The sequence below is a fragment of the Salmo trutta genome, chromosome 26, assembly GCF_901001165.1.
Source record: "Salmo trutta chromosome 26, fSalTru1.1, whole genome shotgun sequence".
Lineage (NCBI taxonomy): Eukaryota > Metazoa > Chordata > Actinopteri > Salmoniformes > Salmonidae > Salmo > Salmo trutta.
Genome location: NC_042982.1, coordinates 3528336 through 3551544, shown reverse-complemented (window position 1 = coordinate 3551544; position 23209 = coordinate 3528336). Strand labels below are relative to the sequence as shown.

The 23209-nt window shown below is 44.8% G+C and overlaps 1 protein-coding gene across 1 annotated transcript in view; it reads left to right on the top strand.

Moving 5' to 3' along the window:
* The window catches only part of LOC115162913 (dedicator of cytokinesis protein 10), a gene marked incomplete in the record, with an annotated part of 159506 nt that overhangs the window by 97018 nt on the left and 39279 nt on the right, over nucleotides 1–23209 (top strand). The window contains 19 exon segments of the mRNA XM_029714424.1: nucleotides 2012–2135; nucleotides 2676–2797; nucleotides 3602–3685; nucleotides 4024–4116; nucleotides 4348–4466; nucleotides 4626–4695; nucleotides 6158–6271; nucleotides 6786–6857; nucleotides 9610–9756; nucleotides 11154–11237; nucleotides 13737–13833; nucleotides 13967–13999; nucleotides 14487–14665; nucleotides 15886–16002; nucleotides 16514–16631; nucleotides 16724–16845; nucleotides 17068–17182; nucleotides 19558–19624; nucleotides 21465–21512. Of these exon segments, the coding sequence (XP_029570284.1) occupies nucleotides 2012–2135; nucleotides 2676–2797; nucleotides 3602–3685; nucleotides 4024–4116; nucleotides 4348–4466; nucleotides 4626–4695; nucleotides 6158–6271; nucleotides 6786–6857; nucleotides 9610–9756; nucleotides 11154–11237; nucleotides 13737–13833; nucleotides 13967–13999; nucleotides 14487–14665; nucleotides 15886–16002; nucleotides 16514–16631; nucleotides 16724–16845; nucleotides 17068–17182; nucleotides 19558–19624; nucleotides 21465–21512 (1925 nt within the window).

Below are 23209 nucleotides of genomic sequence, written 5' to 3'. Positions count from 1 at the left end.
ATGATCTCTGCATGTGTGGTTTCCACCGTGAAGCAAGGAGGAGGTGTGATGGTGCTTTTCTGATGACACTGTCAGTGATTTATTTAGAATTCAAGGCACACTTAACCAGCATGGCTACCACAGCATTTTGCAGTGATACGCAGTCCCATCTGGTTTGAGCTTAGTGGGACTATCAGAGTGAAGGAAAAGCAACCAACAAGTGCTCAGCATATGTGGGAACTCCTTCAAAACGGTTGGAAAAGCATTTCTGGTGAAGCTGGTTGAGAGAATGCCAAGCGTGTGCAAAGCTGTAATCAAGGCAAAGGGTGGCTACTTTCAAGAATCTCAAATATAAAATATATCTCAATTTGTTTAACCTTCCTGGGCAAGGTGGGACGTTTGCGTCCCACCTAGTCAACAGCCAGTGGAATTGTGTGGCGCGATATACAAATACCTCATAAATGCTATAACTTCAATTTCTCAAACATATGACTATTTGACACCATTTTAAAGACAAGACTCTCGTTAATCTAACCACACTGTCCGATTTCAGAAAGGCTTTACAGCGAAAGCAAAACATTAGATTATGTCAGGAGAGTACCCTGCCAAAAATAATCACACAGCCATTTTCAAAGCATGCATATATGTCACAAAAACCAAAACCACAGCTAAATGCAGCACTAACCTTTGATGATCTTCATCAGATGACACTCCTAGGACATTATGTTATACAATACATGCATGTTTTGTTCAATCAAGTTCATATTTATATCAAAAACCAGCTTTTTACATTAGCATGTGATGTTCAGAACTAGCATACCCACCGCAAACTTCCGGTGAATTTACTAAATTACTCACGATTAATGTTCACAAAATACATTACAATTATTTTAAGAATTATAGATACAGAACTCCTTTATGCAATCGCGGTGTCAGATTTTAAAATAGCTTTTCGGCGAAAGCACATTTTGCAATATTCTGAGTAGATAGCCCGGCCATCACGGTTAGCTAATTTGACACCCACCAAGTTTGGCCCTCACCAAATTCAGATTTACTATAAGAAAAATTGGATTACCTTTGCTGTTCTTCGTCAGAATGCACTCCCAGGACTTCTACTTGTTGTTTTGGTTCGAAATAATCCATAGTTATATTGAAATAGCTCCGTTTTGTTCGTGCGTTGAGGTCAGTATCCGAAGGGTGACGCGCGGGCGCATTTCGTGACTAAAAATGTCAAAATATTCCATTACCGTACTTCGAACCATGTCAAACGCTGTTTAAAATCAATTTTTATGTGATTTTTCTCGTAAAATAGCGATAATATTCCAACCGGGCGACGTTGTATTCGTTCAAAGAGAGAAAGATAAACATGGAGTCCTCTCGTGCATGCGCGCTCCAGTGTCAGTGTTCCCTGCCTGACCACTCACAAAAACTCCTGCTTTTTTTCGCCCAGAGACTGCAGAGCTCTCATTCCACTTTCTGGCGCCTTCTGAGAGCCAATGGAAGCTTTAGAAAATGTCACGTTACAGCAGAGATGCTGTATTTTTGATAGAGATGCCCTAGAAGGACAACAAATTTTCAGACAGGGCACTTCCTGCATGGAATACTCACAGACACCATTCAAACAGTTTTAGAAACTTTAGAGTGTTTTCTATCCAAATCTACTAATTATATGCATATTCTCGTTTCTGGGTAAGAGTAGTAACCAGTTTAAATCGGGTCCGTTTTTTTATCCGGCCGTGAAAATACTGCCCCCTAGCCCCAATAGGTTAACACTTTTTTGGTTACTACATGATTCCATATGTGTTATTTCATAGTGTTGATGTCTTCACTATTATTCTACAATGAAGAAAATAGTAAAAATAAAGAAAAACGCTTTAATGAATATGTGTGTCTGAATTTTTGACTGGTACTGTATATTATCATTTTTTTAATTATATTGAGGCTTTTGTTAAATGCACTTTAAATAACTTGTGATTTTCATTTTTTTTACCTGTTTCTGAAATGGTCCTTTGTGTCATCCTCTGTGTCCCAGGTGAAGATTGAGTTGCCCACACAGCTCCACGAGAAGCACCATCTACTCTTCTCCTTCTACCATGTGACCTGTGACATCAACGCCAAGACCAACTCCAAGAAGAAGGAGGCCCTGGAGACCCCAGGTAGGGAGGAAGGAGAAATACTGTGGTCATGTGTGGCTCAGTTGATAGAGCATGGTGTTTGCGACGCCAGGGTAATAGGTTTGGTTCCTGCTTGGGCTAGCAGTCCAAAAATGTATGGATGAAAGCATCTGTTAGATGGCATATATGTATTTGAGGCAAGTTTGTCAATGGATTGGATGGTAGCTAGTCGGTGTTAGCTTATCACTGTGCAGCAACATCGCCTCGATACTCATGTGATTGTGTTATTGAATTCTGGAGTGTGATGGTGCATGCTATGTCTACAGGCCAACACTACTGTGCTCTTGCTTCTGATTGAGCTTGCTGTAAAAAGACTTTGTGACAACTGCTAATATAACAAGGGCTTTATTAATACATTTCATTGATTGATTTACACATTACATACAGTATAGTGTTTTCCCATGTGTTCTTTCTCGTGTGTGTGTGTGTGTGTGTGTGTGTGTGTGTGTGTGTGTGTGTGTGTGTGTGTGTGTGTGTGACGCCCTGTGCACTGTGTGTGTGTGTGTGTGTGTGTGAATGCAGTGGGCTACTCGTGGATGCCTCTGCTCAGAGAGGGTCGCCTGGCCTCACAGGATTTCAACATCCCTGTGGCCTGTAGCCTGCCCCCTGGATACCTGCTCATCAAAGACCCTGGATCTACTAAGGTAGAGGAGAGAAGGAGGGGGGGATGGGGGGGGTGAGATGAATGGAAGGGAGGGAAGGAGAGAGGAGAGAAAGTAGGGGGGAAAGTAGAAAGAAAATATTTGTATGGAAGGAGATACAGGAATTGATAGAGAAAGCATTGTTGCTTTGGCAATACAAATGTACGTTTTGTTGTGCCAATAATAAAGCATTTTGACTTTGAATTGTGAATGGAAAGAGAGAGTGAGTGAGAGAGAGAGCGAGTGAGAGAGAGGGAGAGCGAGTGAGAGAGAGAGCGAGTGAGAGAGCGAGTGAGAGAGCGAGTGAGAGAGCGAGTGAGCGAGAGAGAGATCGAGCGAGAGAGAGATCGAGCGAGAGAGAGATCGAGTGAGAGAGAGAGAGCGAGTGAGAGAGAGAGAGAGAGCGAGTGAGAGGGAGAGAGCGAGTGAGAGAGAGAGAGAGAGAGCGAGAGAGAGTGAGCGAGTGAGAGAGAGAGAGAGTGAGAGAGAGAGCGAGTGAGAGAGAGAGAGAGCGAGTGAGTGAGAGAGAGAGCGAGTGAGAGAGAGAGCGAGTGAGAGAGAGAGCGAGTGAGAGAGAGAGAGAGCGAGTGAGAGAGAGAGCGAGCGAGAGAGAGAGAGAGCGAGTGAGAGAGAGAGCGAGTGAGAGAGAGCAAGCGAGAGCGAGTGAGTGAGAGTGTGAGCGAGTGAGTGAGTGAGCGAGTGAGATAGAAGTATGAAGTGAGCCCACCAAAGGGAACAACAGTAAAGTGTTAAGCAAGCATGGATCTCCATGGTGCTCAGTGACCCTTCCTCCCTCTCTCCCCCCAGAACGGCTCAGATCTGAAGTGGGTGGACGGAGGTAAGCCCATATTCAAGGTCTCCACCAACGTCCTCTCCACAGTCTATACTCGGGTAAGAGTCTGGACTTACCCTGCCACTCCATGAAACCACAAGTAAAAAAAAAAAAAATCTTATTTAACCAACCTTTAACAGGTTTCAACTCCAGCAAGTCAATCCTTGTTATCCCATTGTGACTTTTAGGATTGCTCCCCAAATGACACCCTTTTCTCTATCTTGTGCACTACTTTTGTCCATAGGGCTCTGGTCAAAACTAGTGCACTATGTAGGGAATAAGATGCCTTTGGGGTGCAGAGTTTGCTGCTGGATTTAGTCCTCATCTCCTGTGCACAGTCTATCACTCAGTGATGCTGGTTCTGGTGGTGACTGTGTCTTCTCTCCTTGATCGCCAGGACCCCCACCTGAACCGCTTCTTCCAACAGTGCCAAAAACGAGACGCAGACCTCTCCCAATCACCTACCTCAAACTTCCTCAACTGCCTAAAGGTCTGGAGAAATGAAGGAAGGGAGGGAGGATAGAGAGAACTTCACATCTTTCCACTCTGCATTTCACTCCCATACTATACACCCCATCACTGACTCTTTCCTCCCTCTCTCTCTCTCTCTCTCTCTCTCTCTCTCTCTCTCTCTCTCTCTCTCTCTCTCTCTCTATCCTCACTCTGTCTCTCACTACCTTTCTCTCTCTCTGATTCTCTCTTTATTCTCTCACACCCACAGGGCTTACTGAGCATTGAGAAGATTCCGGTGATAATTCGTTTCCTGCCTGTGCTCTTCAACCAGCTGTTCAAGGTCCTCACCCAGAACGACAACGACGAAGTCACCACCACCACCACCAGGTAGGATGAGGCACTGCAGGCCACGGACCACTCTCGCTGCCACCGGATCCTGCAGGGATACATGTTGCCAGAATTCATATTGCCGGAGTAACTATTCATGTTGCCAGATAATGATGACGACTGAGTGACCACCTTGTGTTTCACCATGTGTTTCACCAGGGTGCTGGTCCACATCGTTGCCAAGTGCCATGAAGAAAACCTTGACCACTACCTGCACTCCTACATAAAGGTGTGGTGCTCATTTCATTGGGATGTTAGCCCCGTCTTGCAGGAAGAGCCAGGCTCAGATTCTGCAGTTGTTCAGCCGGGTGGTGTCATAGGGTAGAGGAGAGGGGTTGGGCTGAGTGGAGAGGAGGGGAAAGGAGAAGAGAAGGGATCAGAGGAGAGGAGAGGTGAGGTGAGGTGAGGAGAGCTAATGAGAGCAGAGGGGAGGAGGGTAACTCACAGACAGCTTCATTAGTGAAGGGAGAGAAGGGGGCTTTGTGTGTATGTGTGTGTTAGTGTCTTTGTGCGTGTGCGTACATACGTGTGTGTGTGTGTGTGTGTGGACTACGGTGGAGGCTTTGGGGTGTGGTGAGTGCAGGAGTGCGGCTGAGGGTCTAGGGCAATGTGCCCAGAACACTGTGGACACAGAGAGACGAGAGTCTGCCACACACACGGCTCTCAGCTCACACACAGACAAGCATGGCTGTGGGGAAGAGCGAAGGGGGGTGTCTGGTGGAAGTCAAACAAGGACACTGAGCCGTTTCAATAAGAATGCAAGGCATGCTTGTTAAGAAGAGAGTGAGAGAGCGAGAGAGCGAGAGAGGCAGAGGCAGAGACAGAAAGTGAGTAAGGGAAATGGAGAATAGAACCAGCTCAACATAAGATTTTTCATGTCTTGTAGAAAGAAAATGAGAATCCTACAATTGATCTTTAAGAGGTGCAGAGAGACAGAAAGAGAAATGGAGGGAGGGTGGAAGGAGAAGAGGGGAGGAAAGAATGGGAGGGCCACTGTAATGGAACTGGCGTTACTATGGCAACTGATTGGCATGCTGCTCGTGGGGCTAGCAGCAAGCAATTTTCGACCAGTGCTTTCTCGCCGTGTGGGTGTGTGTGGCTGGGTACCAGATCTGTGTGTTTGTGTGCGTGTCGCATGTGTGTGTTAGTGCACGTTGCATATGTGCGTGCATCGTTGCATATGTGTGTGTGTGTGCGTGTGTGGTTACCATTGTTAATGAATTAATTCAATTGGGTGACGTCAGTGGTAATGAGGTGTGTGTGTGCCACACACGTACAGTGTGGGTGGAACATTTCGCACAAAAAGAGAAAAAGAGATTGAGTGCCAAAATAAGCACACAGATTTATAGATACAGAACAGAAGCACGTGCCCCTTATGAATTTGACGTGCCGGGGAAAACTACATTAGGTCAAGATTTTTTGAGGCATCATTTATTACAAATTTTGTCAGACTCAGCGTTTTCTTCTTCCTCAACTCATCAACCTTAATCGGCGCTGTTTTGTTTTTATGTAGGTTTAATTAAATGCAGAGCCAAGCATACTTCATGTTTGGTTCCCTTGATGCTACTAATTGCGTGGACAGAAAGTTAGATGGAGCAAAAGTGTTGGTTCAGCGTGTCTGTCTTACTGTCTCTGTCTGTCTCTATGTCCGTCTGTCTCATTGACCTTGTTCTCGCCACTGCGGTGGTCAGTTTGTGTTCAAGGCGGAGTCGCATGGCTTCCGGACGGTCCACGAGGAGCTGGCCAAGAGCATGACCTCTGACCTGAAGAGCAACGAGCAGCTGGCCGTCAGGAACATCCTCAGGGTGAGCCTAGATGGACGCCACGCCCAGTCCCAAATGACACCCTATTCCCTTTATAGGAACCCATAGGGCTCTGGTTAAAAATAGTGCACTATATAGGGAATAGGGTATCATTTGGGTGGATAGTTCCCTGATCTACAGATGCTCACACTGTCAACAAACTGTCAGCTGCATCTCTGTTATCATGCAGCTGCTTGCTAGGGTTACGGTTAGGTTTAGGGTTAGAGTAAGGATTAAGGGTTAGGCCTAGGGTTAAGGTTAGTGGATAGTTCATTGAAATGTAGTTGAAATGTTGTTGACAGTCTACTGAACATCTACAAACCTATTTGGGACTATCCAAATAAAGACATACTTAGAAATGTCACACATAGCCATGCTAGGATTCCTTATCGTACATATCTGCTCTACGTGATATATATCTATCTGAATGTGCCATTGAACGTGACCCTGAGTGCTTAACTGAACATAACCCGGATGACCTGACCCCTGTTTGACCTTTTACCCCTGTCTGCTGCAGTTTTCCTGGTTCTTCTTCGAGCTCATTGTCAAGTCCATGGCCCAGCATCTAGTGGACTCAGACAATGTCAAGGTATAGAAACATAAGCTATGAAGAAGTTATATATGTACATATACACTCCCTGTGAGAGGGGAGGTGGCGAAGAAATGAATACAGATTAGCATACCGATAAACAATACATGAGACGAACTCTGTCTTGGTCATACTGAGGAATACATTTTGATGTCATAATTTCAGTGTCATTGTCCCTGCTGTATTTAACTCACGCAAAGAGACCATCACGTTCTCAAACCTCATTACTCAAAGAGTATATCTAATGATTATATTATACGCTCAACTGGCCAGTTTATTAGGTACACCCATCTAGTACCGAGTCGGATCCCCTTTGCCTTCAGAACAGTCTGAATTCTTCGGAACATTCTACATGGTGTCGGTCCATGCAGCCCATTCCATCTCATCCCAAAGATGTTCTACTGGGTTGAGGTCTGGAGACTGACCAGGCTACTCAAGTGACCTGAACTCACTGTCATGTTCCAGGCAATGATTTTCACCTCTTCAATTGTCCAGTGTTGGTGATCGTGTGTCAACTAGAGTCGCTCGCTTCTTCTTGTTTTTAGCTGATAGGAGTGGAACCCGGTGTGGTCGTCTGCTGCAGTAGTCCATCCGTGACAAGGATCGACGAGTTATGCGTTCCGAGATGCCGTTCTGCACACCACTGTTGTACTGCGCCGTTATTTGTCTGTCTGCGGCCCGCCTGTTAGCTTGTACTTTTCTTGCCATTCTCCTTCGACCTCTCATCAACGAGCTGTTTTCGCCCAGAGGACTGCCACTGACTGGATGTTGTTTGTTTGTCACACCATTCTCAGTAAACCCTAGACACAGGGTTCGCACAAGGTGATTGAGGTGCTTAAAGTACTTGAATTTGGCATTCTGAAATTCAAGTACTGTAATACCTTGAAAATCTGACATTTTCTCAAGTTGGTACTTGAAAAGTACTTCAATTAAAATGAGAGGAGAACAGATCATGATTAATATGTTTATGAAAAATATATTCCAGGCAGACAACTGAGTTTTATTTCCTCACGTGTTTGGCGCTGCGGTTGCCAGGCAAACTCACTCATTCCACCCACACTGCCACTCAGCCAGGCAGGTACAGAACTGACTGTTTAGACGTTGCCAAATGTCACATCGATAGCTAAAATGCCAAGCAAATGTAGATTAAATCCTGCCTTTTGTGGGTATGGAACTTTTCTGAGATCTTTTATTTCAGCTCATGAAACCAACACTTTACATGTTGTTTATTTTTTTGTTCAGTATAGTTTACCCACCTTTTTTTTTACGACTACGTCACTGGACCCAACCGACCCGCACTGTGTAAGGTGCAAAACATGCGTTAGACTTTGACATTGCGAGCATGGGCGAATCGGCCCTGAAGAGCAACGCTGCATCTGCGCTGGTGCCAGTTCTACATTATGTGACTTTTTCTCTGCAACAACCACTTTATCAAGCCATGCTCCTGCCGCTCTGTTGACCGTTGACATGCAGTTTCCTCACCCAGCCCACCCGCCCTTCTCCCGATAGGCGACACTAAAGCTGCCAGCTATTAAGTAGTAGATTCCCAAATTCCCCCCCAAAAAGTCATTAAGATGGAATTGTGTAGTCATGCGAATAGGAAATGTGTTTTCACCAGTAGACATGTCCCAAAACTCTGCTCATCCCTACTCAAATTGCAAAATCATAAGTACTGACTTACCACTCATGTATATATAGTAAATATGTAGTGAAACAACGTATTATTATGTACAAGCATTTCGCTACACTCGCAATAACATCTGCTAACCATGTGTATATGACCAATAACATTTGATTTGATTTTGAACTTGTAAGGTAGTGACGAATACTACGTTTTTTGCATGGGGTTGTGGCGATATACTGCCATCTGGTGGCAACTATTGCATAATAATAATTTTTATTACAAATTGATGGTCCTTGAAATAAATATTAGTGCTTGAAAAAGTACTTTAAAGTCCTTGAGTCCTGCATGAAAAGCCCAGGAGTGTGGCCGTTTCTGAGATACTGGATTCGGTGTGCCTCGCACAGACGGTCATTTTTTAAAACATTTTAGTAATTTAGCAGACGCTCTTATCCAGATCGACTTACAGTAGTGAATGCATAAATTTCATTAAAAAAATGTTTTCCCGTACTGGTCCCCCGTGGGAATCGAACCCACAACCCTGGTGTTGCAAACACCATGCTCTACCAACTGAGCCACACGGTCATGCCACGCTCAAAGTCGCTTAGGTCACTTGTTTTGCCCATTCTAACGTTCATTCGAACAGTAACTGAATGCCTCGATGACTGCTTTATATAGCAAACCATGGCCACGTGAATCACTGTCTGTAAGAGCAATCAATTTTCGTGAACGGGGGGGTGTACCTAATAAACTGGCCGGTGTGTGTATGCCACTTACTAGACACTTTCATCAAAAGCAACTTACAGTACGATACAATATAATTTATTGTCCTTTTACAGGGAAATTCATTTTGGAAAGAAAGCATACAAATACACAAACACAATACACTATAATACATGCAGTATGGAAAACACTTGAAACTTAGTACTGAAGTCAGACATATTCAGATTCTCTGCGGCCTACTTTCCGCCCTTGTATTGGGCCTGCATCTGTCCTATGTCCCACTGTTCCATTCAGTGCTGTTAGTATGTATATGTGATCTCTGCTGGAATTGAACCTACGACCTTGGTGTTGCTAGTGCAACTTATACATTAGGCCCATATGTTAAGTTCCATATTATGTGTGGCTCAGCTCCCTCGACCACAGAGGTTCCCTTCAACCTACCTGAGTCGTCTGGAGAGCCTAGTCATGACCGTGTCCGACCACATCTTCTGGAAGAGCAAGGAGCTGGCAGAGGAGACCCGCAGTGCCAACCTGGCCGTGGCAGCCTTTGTCAAGGTGGGCATCACACACATCACACGCAAATGACATGTTTAGGGAGCTGTCTTTATCGCTTGTCGAAATCAGGCTCAAATGCTGCCAAGGGTAATACATTTGTATTCCCTGACTAATGATACGGAAGCAGAGTTGAATGCAATTAAGCTAACTGTAAATGAAAATGGCTTCCACTGCTAATTATTGTTAGATATTGATTTCCTTAAAGAGATTCTCCGGTACTTTTGTATACTTTTTAAACAGTATTTCTGAAAGTAGCACTCACGAGCCAAAAGTGGTCTCTGAAAATTGCATACTACGTCACATATGTGCATATATGTGCACCCCTTCATTGCACTCTTTCGCACTCTGCTCTGTGGGCATGATGTGCCTTTTGCTAGATGTCACTCAAATGCGAGGGCTGAAGCTCATTAGCTAGAACTGGAATTGCTAAGGGGTTGGCCCACGTGGGGGAAATGTAAGAAAAATGGCGCAGCACAGCTTCCATAAAAACAGTTGCTTTCAAACTAGGGATTACGCGGCAAATTGAGGTAAAACAGAAATTCTGCTTATATATTTGTTTTAATCTTTATTTAACTAGGCAAGTCAGTTAAGAACAAATTCTTATTTACAATGACGGTCTACCAAAAGGCAAAAGGACTCCTGCTGGGACGGGGGCTGGGATTAGAAATAAAAATATAAGACAAAACACACATCACGACAAGAGAGACAACACAACACTACATAAAGAGAGACCTAAGACAACAACATAGCATGGCAGAAACACATGACAACACAACATGGTAGCAGCACAACATGGTAGCAACACAAAACATGGTACAAACAACAGCACAAAGCAGAAGGTAGAGACAACAATACATCACACAAAGCAGCCACAACTGTCAGTAAGTGTCCATGATTGAGTCTTTGAATGAAGAGACTGAGATAAAACTGTCCAGTTTGAGTGTTTGTTGCAGCTTGTTCCAGTCGCTAGCTACAGCGAACTGAAAAGAGGAGTGAACCAGGGATGTGTGTGCTTTGGGGACCTTTAACAGAATGTGACTGGCAGCACGGGTGTTGTATGTGGAGGATGAGGGCTGCAGTAGATATCTCAGATAGGGGGGAGTGAGGCCTAAGAGGGTTTTATAAATAAGCATCAACTAGTGGGTCTTGCGACGGGTATACAGAGATGACCAGTTTACAGAGGAGTAGATTACTCATTTATGAACAACACATTGACACATCCATCCTAAAACGGGAAGTTTAAAATATACTTAGTAGTCGCCAAAGTTCCAGAGCATGTATTTTAACTGTGTTGTGAAATTATGAAATGGTCTCTCTCTTTCATGTTCTTTATAAACTAATGCTGACCTCCCTCCCTCCATCCATCCCGCCCTCTTTCCATCCCTCCCTCCCTCCAGCGTTGCTTCACCCTCATGGACCGAGGGTTCACCTTCAAGCTGATCAGCAACTACGTCAACATGATCACAGCCACTGACAACAAGGTAACACACACTTACACACACTCACACAAATACACACATCCTTCTCATTCTGTTTCTCAGTGACAGAGGATATGTGAATAAAGCATTTCCTCATCTGTCGGTGTAATAGCCAATGTCACTCACGGTAGAATAAAAGGCAATAGAAAACAATTAAAAATAAACAATAATAGAAAACAATGGACTTCAGCGGTTGGGGTGTTTTCATTCGGTCAATCAGGCTGTGACTAGGGCTTTTGCGGTGACCGTATTACCGCCACACCGACGGTCACGAGTCATGAAGGCAGTCAAATTAGTCACGGTAATTAGGCTTCTCCAAGCTCTGATGCTGCTGATGGTCCTTAGTAGCCTACCAAACTTGCTAACTGCCTGATACTCAGCACTCTATTGCCCCTCTAATAAGTCTGACATCAATGCAAATGTAATGGAAAATCTAATCAAACACTTCATGAGAGACCATGAGCTCATGTTGTGCAACATTTCTATAGGCTATGCGATTGGGCAAGAAAACAGAATGGTGGCCTCTATTAAAAAAAGGGAGGATCCCATCAGCTTTCTATATGCTAGGCTTACGCTATTTATTTGTCAACTTTCACATTAAGAAAATATTAAGCACATTGCTTATCTTTACAACAGGAGTATGGCCTACCTGGCTGACAGGAAAATGAACCACAGGAAAAAGCATCCTCCATTCGCTATTTAAGTCAGAGATAACATGTATTTTTTCCCCTGCCCCTGTTTCGAGACAGGTGCATGATAATGGTCCATTTTAAATGTAAAAAATAAATTTCACACATATATTATTTAGTATATGTAAAGACAAGATGAAATCAAGAATAGTCTGATGGGTGACAATATTAGCCCATCACTTGTGAGTTATATTTTATCACCATCTTAAGGCAAGAAGCAATGCCTTTTTTGTTTTTAACTTTTTCGAATCATAGTCACACACTTCATGTAGCCTAGCCCATAAGCCTATATGTTTGCATAAGGTTTGTATCACAACATAGTGGCCAAATAGCTTCTTTTAAAATGAAGCACATCAATCCACTTTACAACGGGTGTAGAGTTTCAAGTTTGGGGAACAGAATTTTCGCCATAAAAATGCAACTTTATAATAAAAGCATTACATGCATAATCACATTTGTGGTCACTTTTGATAATGGTGTTTTCTGCTAATGGAACATTCGTGCTTATAGCCTACTGCCATGTGCGCATTGCTGCGCTTATAATGTGAAGAAATAGTCTAACAGTTTATCAACATTTTAAGCTAAACTTTCTGATCTGTTGCGTCAGTGTTTTTGATGGTAGTAGTTGTATTAACTTGGGATCTATCGCATCCAACAACTGTCCCAGACTGTTTGGAATATGTATTTCTCGCACAGAATAGAATAGGTCAACTTTTGTACAATGGGGGATAGTAGATTGACATAGGCTAGTGCTTGGCTGTTCGTTAGGCCTACTCATCTTGTTGGCTGACGAAAAGTAAATGTGGACAGTTCTTCCAATATCTTCAATATGCATCTCGGAATTGGAAAAGGACGCACGCATTTGCGTCCCCGATGTGTCTGTCTTCACTTGTAGCCTGTAGGAAAGACCCAATCAAGTGATGGAGAGCCATGTGAGTGAGATGAGAGGTGCTTCAGAGCGGCCAGCATTTAGGGAGAAGGGGTGCAAAAGGCATGGATGTTTTGGGGTGCTTTATGGCCACACAAAGTGGATGCCGCCAGGAAATGCGAGGCATTATCAAGTGCTTCTCAAATTGTGAATGAGAGACTGATGTAGTGTGTACAACCTGTGCAAAAAACAAAGCAGAGCTCATGCCTTTCAAGTTACTTTTTTCAAATATTAGAGTCGCATCATGCAGCCTTACAGTGTATTAAAAATCAAAACATATAGCCCAACGATTGTAGAACAACTAAAGTTACATTAATAACTATAAATTAAGCACATATGAGTACCTATTTCTTTGTTAACTGCTCAATACAGAATAGCTGCATGTGCGCACTTCCTCAAATCGTTTGGAGAAAATATTTATATTTTATTCAGCTCTGTTCAATTGTATTCTTCGTACTATAAAATAACATAAAATAATGCCACAGAATTCTAAGAAAATCTTGTCTGCTAAATGAACTATTGTAGCCCACAGTCATATGGCATAGCCAGATCAGGACCTAACATAAGGACAACTCAGAGTATGCTATTCTTCTTCTAAAATAGACTACATTTTCTTCATATCATGTTTCTTTAGAACTGTCTAAAATAAATTATGGATTTATTGTGAAGGTGAAGGAAATATTACATGGATTTATTTGACTTTTTAAAATGTGTATGTTACAAAGGTCTGCATCAGTCGCCAGGAGATGCTAAATGCTAAATGTGTTTATGCTAATTAACGGTCAATTACCGTGAGACCGACAGTTATTTGCTTGACAGTCACCGGCTGACGAAATTTTGTGACCGCCACAGCCCTAGTTCAGACCCCGATGTTTCTCTCAACAGGTGCTGTGTGAGTTCAAGTTTGAGTTCCTGCGAGAGGTGTGCAACCACGAGCACTACATCCCTCTCAGTCTGCCCCTCCCCTCCGCTCACATCACAGGTCAGAGGCCATCAAGGGTTCACAGGGACCCAATCGAAGTCCGTCTTAGGTTTTAACACCGTTGCGTTCATCTTCATTCGTTGCACCGCTTAACACTTTCTTTTCTGTTCTTTCTCTTTCCTGTCCATTTCAGACAATGCATCACAACAAATGCGAAGTGCTCAGGGTAATTATTGGTCCCGTTTTGTGATATTCACATGTTGTTGTTCTGATGTTCTTTACCATACGAATGGAACTGGGTGGAATAAACAACCCATCATTTAGTTCTAACATTTAGTGTAGTGGTGGTTGTGCCGGAGAATTCTCGTATGTGCAGCAGTCGTGTATGGCGGTTTTTCAACCTCTGGTACTAGGACCAGCTCTGGTCCCTGAGATGTTGCTTACCAGTCACTAAAATGATTAGCTGACATCAATTTAGTCAATTCTAAAGGGTTGGTTTTAATGTAAGGGTTCCTCCAAGAAGGAAGGACCATAGCTTTCTGGTCTCTGCTATAAAGAAGGTTGAGAACCACTTGTATATGAGACTTGGATGCTGTTGGGGCACTGAGCTCTCTCTCTCTTTCTCTCCTCTCTTCCTCCCCCACTCTCTCTTTCTCTCCCCCTTTCTTTCTCCCCCCCAACCGCCTCTCTCTCCCTCCTTATTCTCCCCCTAGTGGATGTGCCAGAGTACAGCCTGACGGGCGAGTTCTGCCGGAAGCACTTCCTGACGGGCTTGTTGCTACGGGAGCTGGGCCTGGCGTTGCAGGATGAGCAGGACCTGCGCCACCTGGCCCTCGCCAGCCTCAAGAACCTGATGGCCAAGCACTCGCTGGACGCCCGCTATGCCATGAAGGTACGCCACACACGCCAATGCCATGTAGCGGGCACCAGATAATAATAGAATGTCCCCAATGGCACCCTATTTTCTATAGTGCACTACTTTTGACCAGAGCCCTATAGTCGAGAAGTACACTATATATACAAAAGTGGACACCCCTTCAAATTAGTGGATTTGGCTATTTCAGCCACACCCATTGCTGGCAGGTGTGCACACAGCCATGCAATCTCCATAGACAAACATTGTCGGTAGGATGGCCTCACTGAAGAGCTCAGTGACTTTCAATGTGGTACCGTCATATGATGCCACCTTTCCAACAAGTCAGTTTGTCATATTTCTTGTTCCAGGTCTGATCATGTAATGTATGTCTGTAATAAAGGCTAGGGCCACATAGCAATATTAGCCTGCTTCCAGATCTGTTTCTGTTTTAGTTTAGCCAACTCCTCTGATTACCGTTGTGAGTTGGCTGAAGTGCAAACAGATCTGGGACCAGGCTGTACCAATATCGATGTTCCACACAGGAAACTGAAATATTCTGATTGGACAGTGTACAATGTACTACAGCTGACTGAAACATATACACAGTGAAAATCACTTTTTACTTTGCCTGTCATCACGTCACACTTCCAGGAGGGTTCTCTGTGTCGAGATTTTCTCACAGATATTGGATTGACTAAAAGTGTGTGTGTGTGGGTTAGTAAAAAGAGGCGCATTACAGTGGTGGCTAGGATGATATGAAACAGCAGGAAATCATTAATCTGGGCACACACACACACCCTATCCTGTGGTTCGGTGGACAGGAAGCATCCTAAGTAATGCGCCATTCTCACTGGGACCTCTGAGCACCCGAGGAGAGGAGGTGCTCTGGTCAAGAGTAGGGCACTATGTACAGTAGGGAATAGGGTGCCATTTTGGACTCAACCCCAGACAGCCAGAACCCATCTGAGATTAGGAGCCTGCCAAACCCAACGCTGTACAACTGTTGACAGATCTCTGTTCCTCTCTCAATCAGGCACAGTTTAAAACCCCTGATATTTACTCTCTGTAGGTCTGTCGCTCACTATCGGTGTCTCTCTCTCTCAAATTCTCTCTCTCTATTCCCTCCTTTTCTCTCTCCTCTCTCTCTCTCCTCCCTATCCCTCTGTTTTTCTCTCCTCTCTCTCCGCCACCCCTCTCTCTTTTCTCCCTCTGCCCCTCCCCCCTCTCTCTCCTACCTCTCTCTTCATGTTCTCCAGGATAAACAGGCGAGGATAGCGTCCCTCTACCTGCCTCTGTACGGCCTCATCCTGGACAACATGCCTCGCTTCTTCCTCCGAGACCTTTTCCCCATCTACTTCACCTCCAGTGACCAAGTAAGAGTTTGGTGAACTGTGTCCCTCTGGCCCAGTGGAGTTACAGTGAACTGTGTCCCTCTGGCCCAGTGGAGTTACAGTGAACTGTGTTCCTCTGGCCCAGTGGAGTTACAGTGAATTGTGTCCCTCTGGCCTAGTGGTGTTACAGTTAAATGTTTCTCTCTGGCCCAGTGGAGTTACAGTGAAATGTTTCCCTCTGGCCTAGTGGTGTTACAGTTAAATGTTTCCATCTGGCCCACTGGAGTCACAGTGAAATGTATCCGCTCTGGCCTCGTGGTGTTACAGTTAAATGTTTCTCTCTGGGCTAGTGGTGTTACAGTTAAATGTTTCCATCTGGCCCACTGGAGTCACAGTGAAATGTATCCGCTCTGGCCTCGTGGTGTTACAGTTAAATGTTTCTCTCTGGCCTAGTGGTGTCACAATGAAATATTTCCTCTGGCCTAGTGGCGTCACAGTGAAATGTATCCCTCTGGCCTAGTGGTGTTAGAGAAAACTCTTTCCCCCTCTCCAGGGTTCAAGAGACGACCTGAGTGTGGGAGTGGGCGTGGCAGGTCAGGCGGCTCACGTCGTTCGCCATGGTAACTCGGTGGATGCCTCCTTTTCCAAAGAGGTGCTCAACTCCATCACAGGTAGTGTGTGTGCGCGTGTGTGTGTTTGCAACTGTGTGTGCACCTCTCTGCACATAAAGGTCCATAACCTCTAACTGTCGTCCCCCCCCCAGCCTTCTCCTCCCTGGCTGTTTCCACGGGTAACCATGCCGACTCACGGGGTTCTCTGATCAGCATAGAGTCCAACCCCAGCACCGGTGACAGGAACAGCGACAAGATGGACGGATGTGAAAAGGTGAGAAAGATGACAGCACTCACTCAGCAGTATTTCATGTCCAGAAATGTTGTGCGGACACTGTGCTGGCTTAAAGAAAGAACAAAAAAGAAAAGAACTATAGCATAAAGAATAATGTATTTGTCTTCTCTCTCTCTCTGCCACCCCTCTCTCTCTCTCCCCACCTCCCACCTCTCTCTCCCCTCCCCCTCTCCTTCCTTCCGTCACTCTCTCTGTGATCAGTTTGCCCGGCCTCAGTCTCTGATAGGCTTTGGATCTCGCTTTGACAAGCTGGACCAGGCTGAGACGCGCAGTCTGCTCATGTGTTTCCTCCACATCATGAAGACCATATCGGAGGGTGAGACACATAGCGTTACCTCCATGCGGGTCCTACTGTATAATTCACTACAGTAAGCTCCAAAAGTATTGGGACAGTGACACAATTCATTTTTGACATTTTATTTTTGGATTTGAAATTATACAATGACTATGAGGTTAAAGTGCAGATTGTCAGCTTTTATTAACTTGAGGTTATTGTCATTCATATCTGGTGAACAGTTTAGAAATTACAGCACTTTTTGTACATAGTCGTCGTCCCCCCCCATTTTAGGGGACCAAAGGTATTGGGACAAATTCACTATGTGTATTAAAGTAGTAAAAAGTTACATAGCATGTGGACACCACTTCAAATGAGTGGATTCGGCTATTTCAGCCACACCAGTTGCTGGCGTGTGTACAAAATCAAGCACACAACCATGAAATATCCATAGACAAATATTGGCTGTAGAATGTACTGAATAGCTCAGTGTCTTTCATCGTGGCACCGTCATAGGATGCCACCTTTCCAACAAGTCAGTTCATCAAATTTCTGCCCTGCTAGAGCTGCCCCGGTCAACTGTAAGTGCTGTTATTGTGAAGTGGAAACGTCTAGGAGCATCAATGCCTCAGCCGCGAAGTGGTAGGCCACACAAGCCTCCCAGAACGGGACTGCCGAATGCAGAATATCGGCTGTCCCCGGTTGCAACTCTCACTACTGAGTTCAAAACTGCCTCTGGAAGCAGTGTCAGCAAAATAACTGTTATTAAATGGGTTTCCATGGCCGAGCAGCCACACACAAGCCTAAGATCACCATGTGCAATGCCAAGCGTGGCTGGAGCGGTGTAAAGCTCACCGCCATTGGACTCTGGAGCAGTGGAAACGCGTTCTCTGGAGTGATGAATCACGCTACACCATCTGTCAGTCCAAAGGACAAATCTGGGTTTGGCAGATGCCAGGAGAACGCTACCTGCCCAAATGCATAGAGCCAACTGTAAAGTTTGGTGGAGGAGGAATAATGGTCTGGGGCTGTTTTTCATGGTTCGGGCTTGGCCCCTTAGTTCCAGTAAAGGGAAATCTTAAACCTACTACATACAATGACATTCTAGATGATTCTGTGCTTCTAATTTTGTGGCAACAGTTTGGGGGAAGGCCCTTTCCTGTTTCAGCATGACAATGCCCCCGTGCACAAAGCGAGGTCAGAAATGGTTTGTCGAGATCAGTGTGGAATAACTTAACTGGCCTGCACAGAGCCCTGACCTCAACCCCATTGAACACTTTTGGGATGAATTGGAACTCTGACTGCAAGCCAGGCCTAATCGCCCAACATCAGTGCCCGACCTCACTAATGCTCTTGTGACTAAATGGAAGCAAGTCCCTGCAGCAATGTTCCAACATCTAGTGGAAAGCCTTCCCAGAAGAGTGGAGGTTGTTATAGCAACAAAGGATGGACCAACTCCATATTAATGCCCATGATTTTGGAATGAGATGTTTGACGAGCAGGTGACCACATACTTTTGGCCATGTAGTGTATTTAGTCCAATATTCATAGCACGCAATGTCTACATCAAGCTTGTGACTACACAGTTGTTGGATGTATTTGCCGTTTGTTTTGGTTGTGTTTCAGTTCATTTTGTGGACAATGTAAATGAATGGTACATCATGTTTTGTGTCATTTTGAAGCCACTTTTTTGTAAATAAGAATAGAACCTGTTTCTAAACACTTCTACAGCAATGTGGATGCTACCATGGTTACGGATCATCCTGAATGAGTCATGAATAATGATGAGTGAGAAAGTTACAGAAGCACAAATATCATCTGCACTTTAACCTCAGCCATTGCATCATTTCCAATCCAAACTGCTGGAATCCAGAGCCAACACACCAACAACTGTCCCGATGCCTTTGGAGTGCACTGTATATGTGTTCTTTATGTAATTATATGGTTAACCCCTTCACTACCAGACCATAGCCAATAGTACAGTGGCTTGCTAGCAATCGGACCATATGCTAAGCCTACACTACAGTAGCCGGGAAGCTAGTACCAATTCCTTAGTGTTAACCTCTTCCATACCAGACCGTAGCCTACAGTAGGGTTGTTACGATACCAGTGTACTCAATTGGCAGAAAGGAAAACAGGAAGAAGTCTAAGTTATGCCTTATTGGTGCTAACGCTTGGGAAGTAAACATATGTCACTCTGGATGACGAAATAAGGCTGTTTGTTTGTTTGTTTGTTTGTTTCCAACATTAGGACTGTTTTCCTCAATAAATGAAGTCTGCGTCATGTTTTGTTTGCTTGCCGCGATACTTAAGAGTCTCGCGATACTGGTTTGCGCCGTTAGTCAATTTCTTGCTTTTGCACAGTGAAGTCGTACAAGTACATGTGATAAGAACACTGCCTTTGTTTCTATTTGCAGAGGTGATGGTTTCCTATTGGCACCGAGCCATACACCAGGAGATCTCTGACTTCTTCAACATCCTGGAGTGAGTATCCTCAGTGTTAGCACTTCCTCTGTCCCTGTTGTAGATGGACAGATACTACAGGTGGCTGGATACATTCCATTTATTTTCAAAGACACAACTACCCATTTCAGACTTCAAAGAAGTAGTTGAAAACGCAAAGCCAGGGAAGAGGTTGATTAAAAGAGGAATATGGGGAATATTAAGAGTGTTCTTGCTGACTCAAGCACACTAATGACAGTTGTTCCACTGACTGGCACTTTAATGTGGTTGGGTATTGGTGCTGGTGTCTCCAGTATTATTGCTTGATGACCAGCAGAAACCTACTAAAGAACCCCCCCCCCCCCCCTTGGTGAAATAGAAAAGCTTACGTTCTCAAAAGATGAAATGTGTGATCGTAGTTTGATTATATAACACCCCACACCTGATAAAAACACAAGAAGAATCACATTTGTTTTTTTTGTTTTTTAATTTATGATTTTTTTACTTCTAAACAGTTGTGATCTATTCACAGTTGTGACGTATTCATTCTTCAATAAAACACTGTACATTGGGGCGGCAGCGTAGCCTAGTGGTTAGAGCGTTGGACTAGTACCTGAAAGGTTGCGCGATCAAATCCCCGAGCTGACAAGGTACAAATCTGTCGTTCTGCCCCTGAACAAGGCAGTTAACCCACCGTTCCAAGGCCGTCATTGGAAATAAGAATTTGTTCTTAACTGACTATTGATATTTTTTAAAGTAACAGAAATGGTGCATTCCCTTTGACCTTGGTAGTGAAGAAGCCTATAGGGGAAGAGAAGAAATGATTACACATTTTTGACCATACAGCACAAACACATACTGAACAAAAATATAAACATAAAACAATTTCGAAGATTTTGCTGATTTACAGTTAATTAAAAAAAATCAGTCAGTTGAAATAAATGTATTAGGCCCTAATCTATGGATTTCACATGACTGGACAGGGGTGCATGTGGGTGGTCCTTGGAGGGCGTATACCCACACACTTGGCAGCCAAGCCCACCCACTGGGGAGCCAGAGCCCAGCCAATCAGAATGGGTTTTTCCCCACAAAAGGGCTTTATTACAGAAAGAAATACTCCACCCCCCCTTCAGACGATCCCGCTGGTGAAGAAGCCAGATGTGGAGGTCCTGGCCTGGCGTGGTTTCACGTGGTCTGCGGTTGTGAGGCCGGTTGGACGTACTGCCAAATTCTCTGAAACGACGTTGGAGTCAGCTTACGGTAGAGAAATGAACATTCAATTCACTGGCAACAGCTCTGGTTGACATTCCTGCAGTCAGCATGCCAATTGCGGTCCGGATTGAATCTAACCCTAACTTGAAGTTGAACTTTAGTAGGCTTAGTTGAACTTTCCAGTGCTAATGACTTTGTCCTCTCATTACGTGGAGGGAGGGAAGGAGGAAGGTGTACATATCATCGAGAGACGGAGGAGGAAGGGAATAATGGGAGACTTGGCAGAGGGGAACGAATGAGACCGATAAAAGAGTGAGAGAGAGAGCGGGGGGCTGTAAAACTGACGAGAGTTATAGAGAAATAGGCTCCAACTTTTCTCCCCTAGCCTCCACTCAGCTCCGCAGTAAATTCACTGCAGTAAATTCACTTTCCTGTCTCTGCTGGAGTTTCAGTCTTTATAACACACAGCTCCAAGACACACACACACACACACACACACACACACACACACACACACACACACACACACACACATCGTGACTGCACAAGCACACACATGCATTGTGACAGCACATACCCACATGCGCCCACACGCTTACAAACCTATACTCAACACACACACACATACACACACCCTAATACACACTCTCTCCTCTCTTCCTCTATGCAGGCTGTGTCTCCAGCACTTCAGATTCCTGGGGAAGCGCCACATAGCCAGGTAAGTATCAGCCTTCCACAGGGACTTTTACCTGCTACTGTGTTCCTGCTACTGTTCTTTTCCCACTCAGAGGGTGTGTGTGTGTGTGTGTGTGTGTGTGTGTGTGTGTGTGTGTGTGTGTGTGTGTGTGTGTTCATTGGTTTTGTCAATGAAAGACATGCAACAGAACCTTGTGTCAGATTGTTTGAAATGTAACGTTTGCTCAACAGCCAAATGCACACACACACACACACACACATGCACACACACATTCAACCACACACATATTCAACTACCCTCCCCCCAACTGACACACAGTCACATACACACTTAATGTGCATAATGTATGCGCACGCAGCAGTCGGTCACACACAAACACACAAACGGAATCTGTGTACTGTATGCGCATGCACACACAACCAGGCTACTCCCAGGATCCAGGGTGGGGCTCACTGACTGTCTCCCTAGCCCCAGCTGCTGCTGTCTGTGTGTGTGTGTGTGTCTGTCTGTGTGTGTGTGTCTGTCTGTGTGTGTGCACGTGTGTTTGCCTGCTTGTGTCTGTGTCTGCATCTACTGGGGAGACAAGAAAGAGGGTGGATCCCCTGCCAACCCCATAGTTCTCCTGCTGCTGGCTGCAGTCGATAGAGGGAGGGAGAAGAGAGCGAGAGAGAGAGAGAGGGTGGAGAGGAAGGGGGAAATATGATTCATGGCAGACACACAGAGATGTTGACAACGAGGTGGGCCGAACTGGGACGTTTCTCACTGTCGTGGTTGGCAAGAGCATGGTAGTTGGGGGGGCGGTCTGTCTGTTTGGTGTGTCTGTCTGTTTGGTGTGTGTGTCTGTTTGGTGTGTGTGTGTCTGTCTGTTTGTTGGTGTGTGTGTGTGTGTCTGTCTATTTGTTGGTGTGTGTGTGTGTTTGTTGGTGTGTGTGTGTGTGTGTGTGGTGAAGACCCTGATCACATGGATATGCTCTAGTGAGCTCAAACCAGTGTGTGATGCTGTTCAATTCACACCTCAGATACAGGTATTGGGGTACACTTTGTGTGTTCGTGCGTGTTTGGGTACGTGGATCCTGGAGCAGTCATAGCCTTTCCCAGCCAGACTTTTTCTCTTCGCCTGAATTTCAATTCCTCTCGTCTAATTTCATTTGTCCTTATGTTCTCCACAATGTGAAGAAGAAAAAGCAGAGACGTTTATTTTTTCTTTTTGTTCTGTTTTTGTCAGAGCCAACAAAAGGCTGGGAATGTGGTGTGTTTAACTCTGTCAGGCATTAGTAGAGTAAAGACGAAGGGGCTGGGAGACTTTTGACCAGAGCCCGTAAGTGCACTATAAAGGGAACAGGGTGCCATTTGGGTCACATACGTTGTCTGGGGCTGATAAGTAACATGCAACCTTAATCAGAGAGGCTGCTGGGGGATTTGAATAGGCTCTCTCTGTCTGTCTGTCTCTTTCTCTCTCTCTCTCTCTCTCTCTCTCTCTCTCTCTCTCTCTCTCTCTCTCTCTCTCTCTCTCTCTCTCTCTCTCTCTCTCTCTCTCTCTCTCTCTCTCTCTCTCTCTCTCTCTCTCTCCTTCTCTGAGGCGCCAACACTTTGATGCCTGTCTGAACTCAGTGTGAGCTCTTTTTTGAAGTATGGACGATGACTTGTGCATCCACAGCGCTGTTTAAAGGTTTTGCTGAGACATTCCTATAACCTATTCCATTTAAATTGCGCCTCAT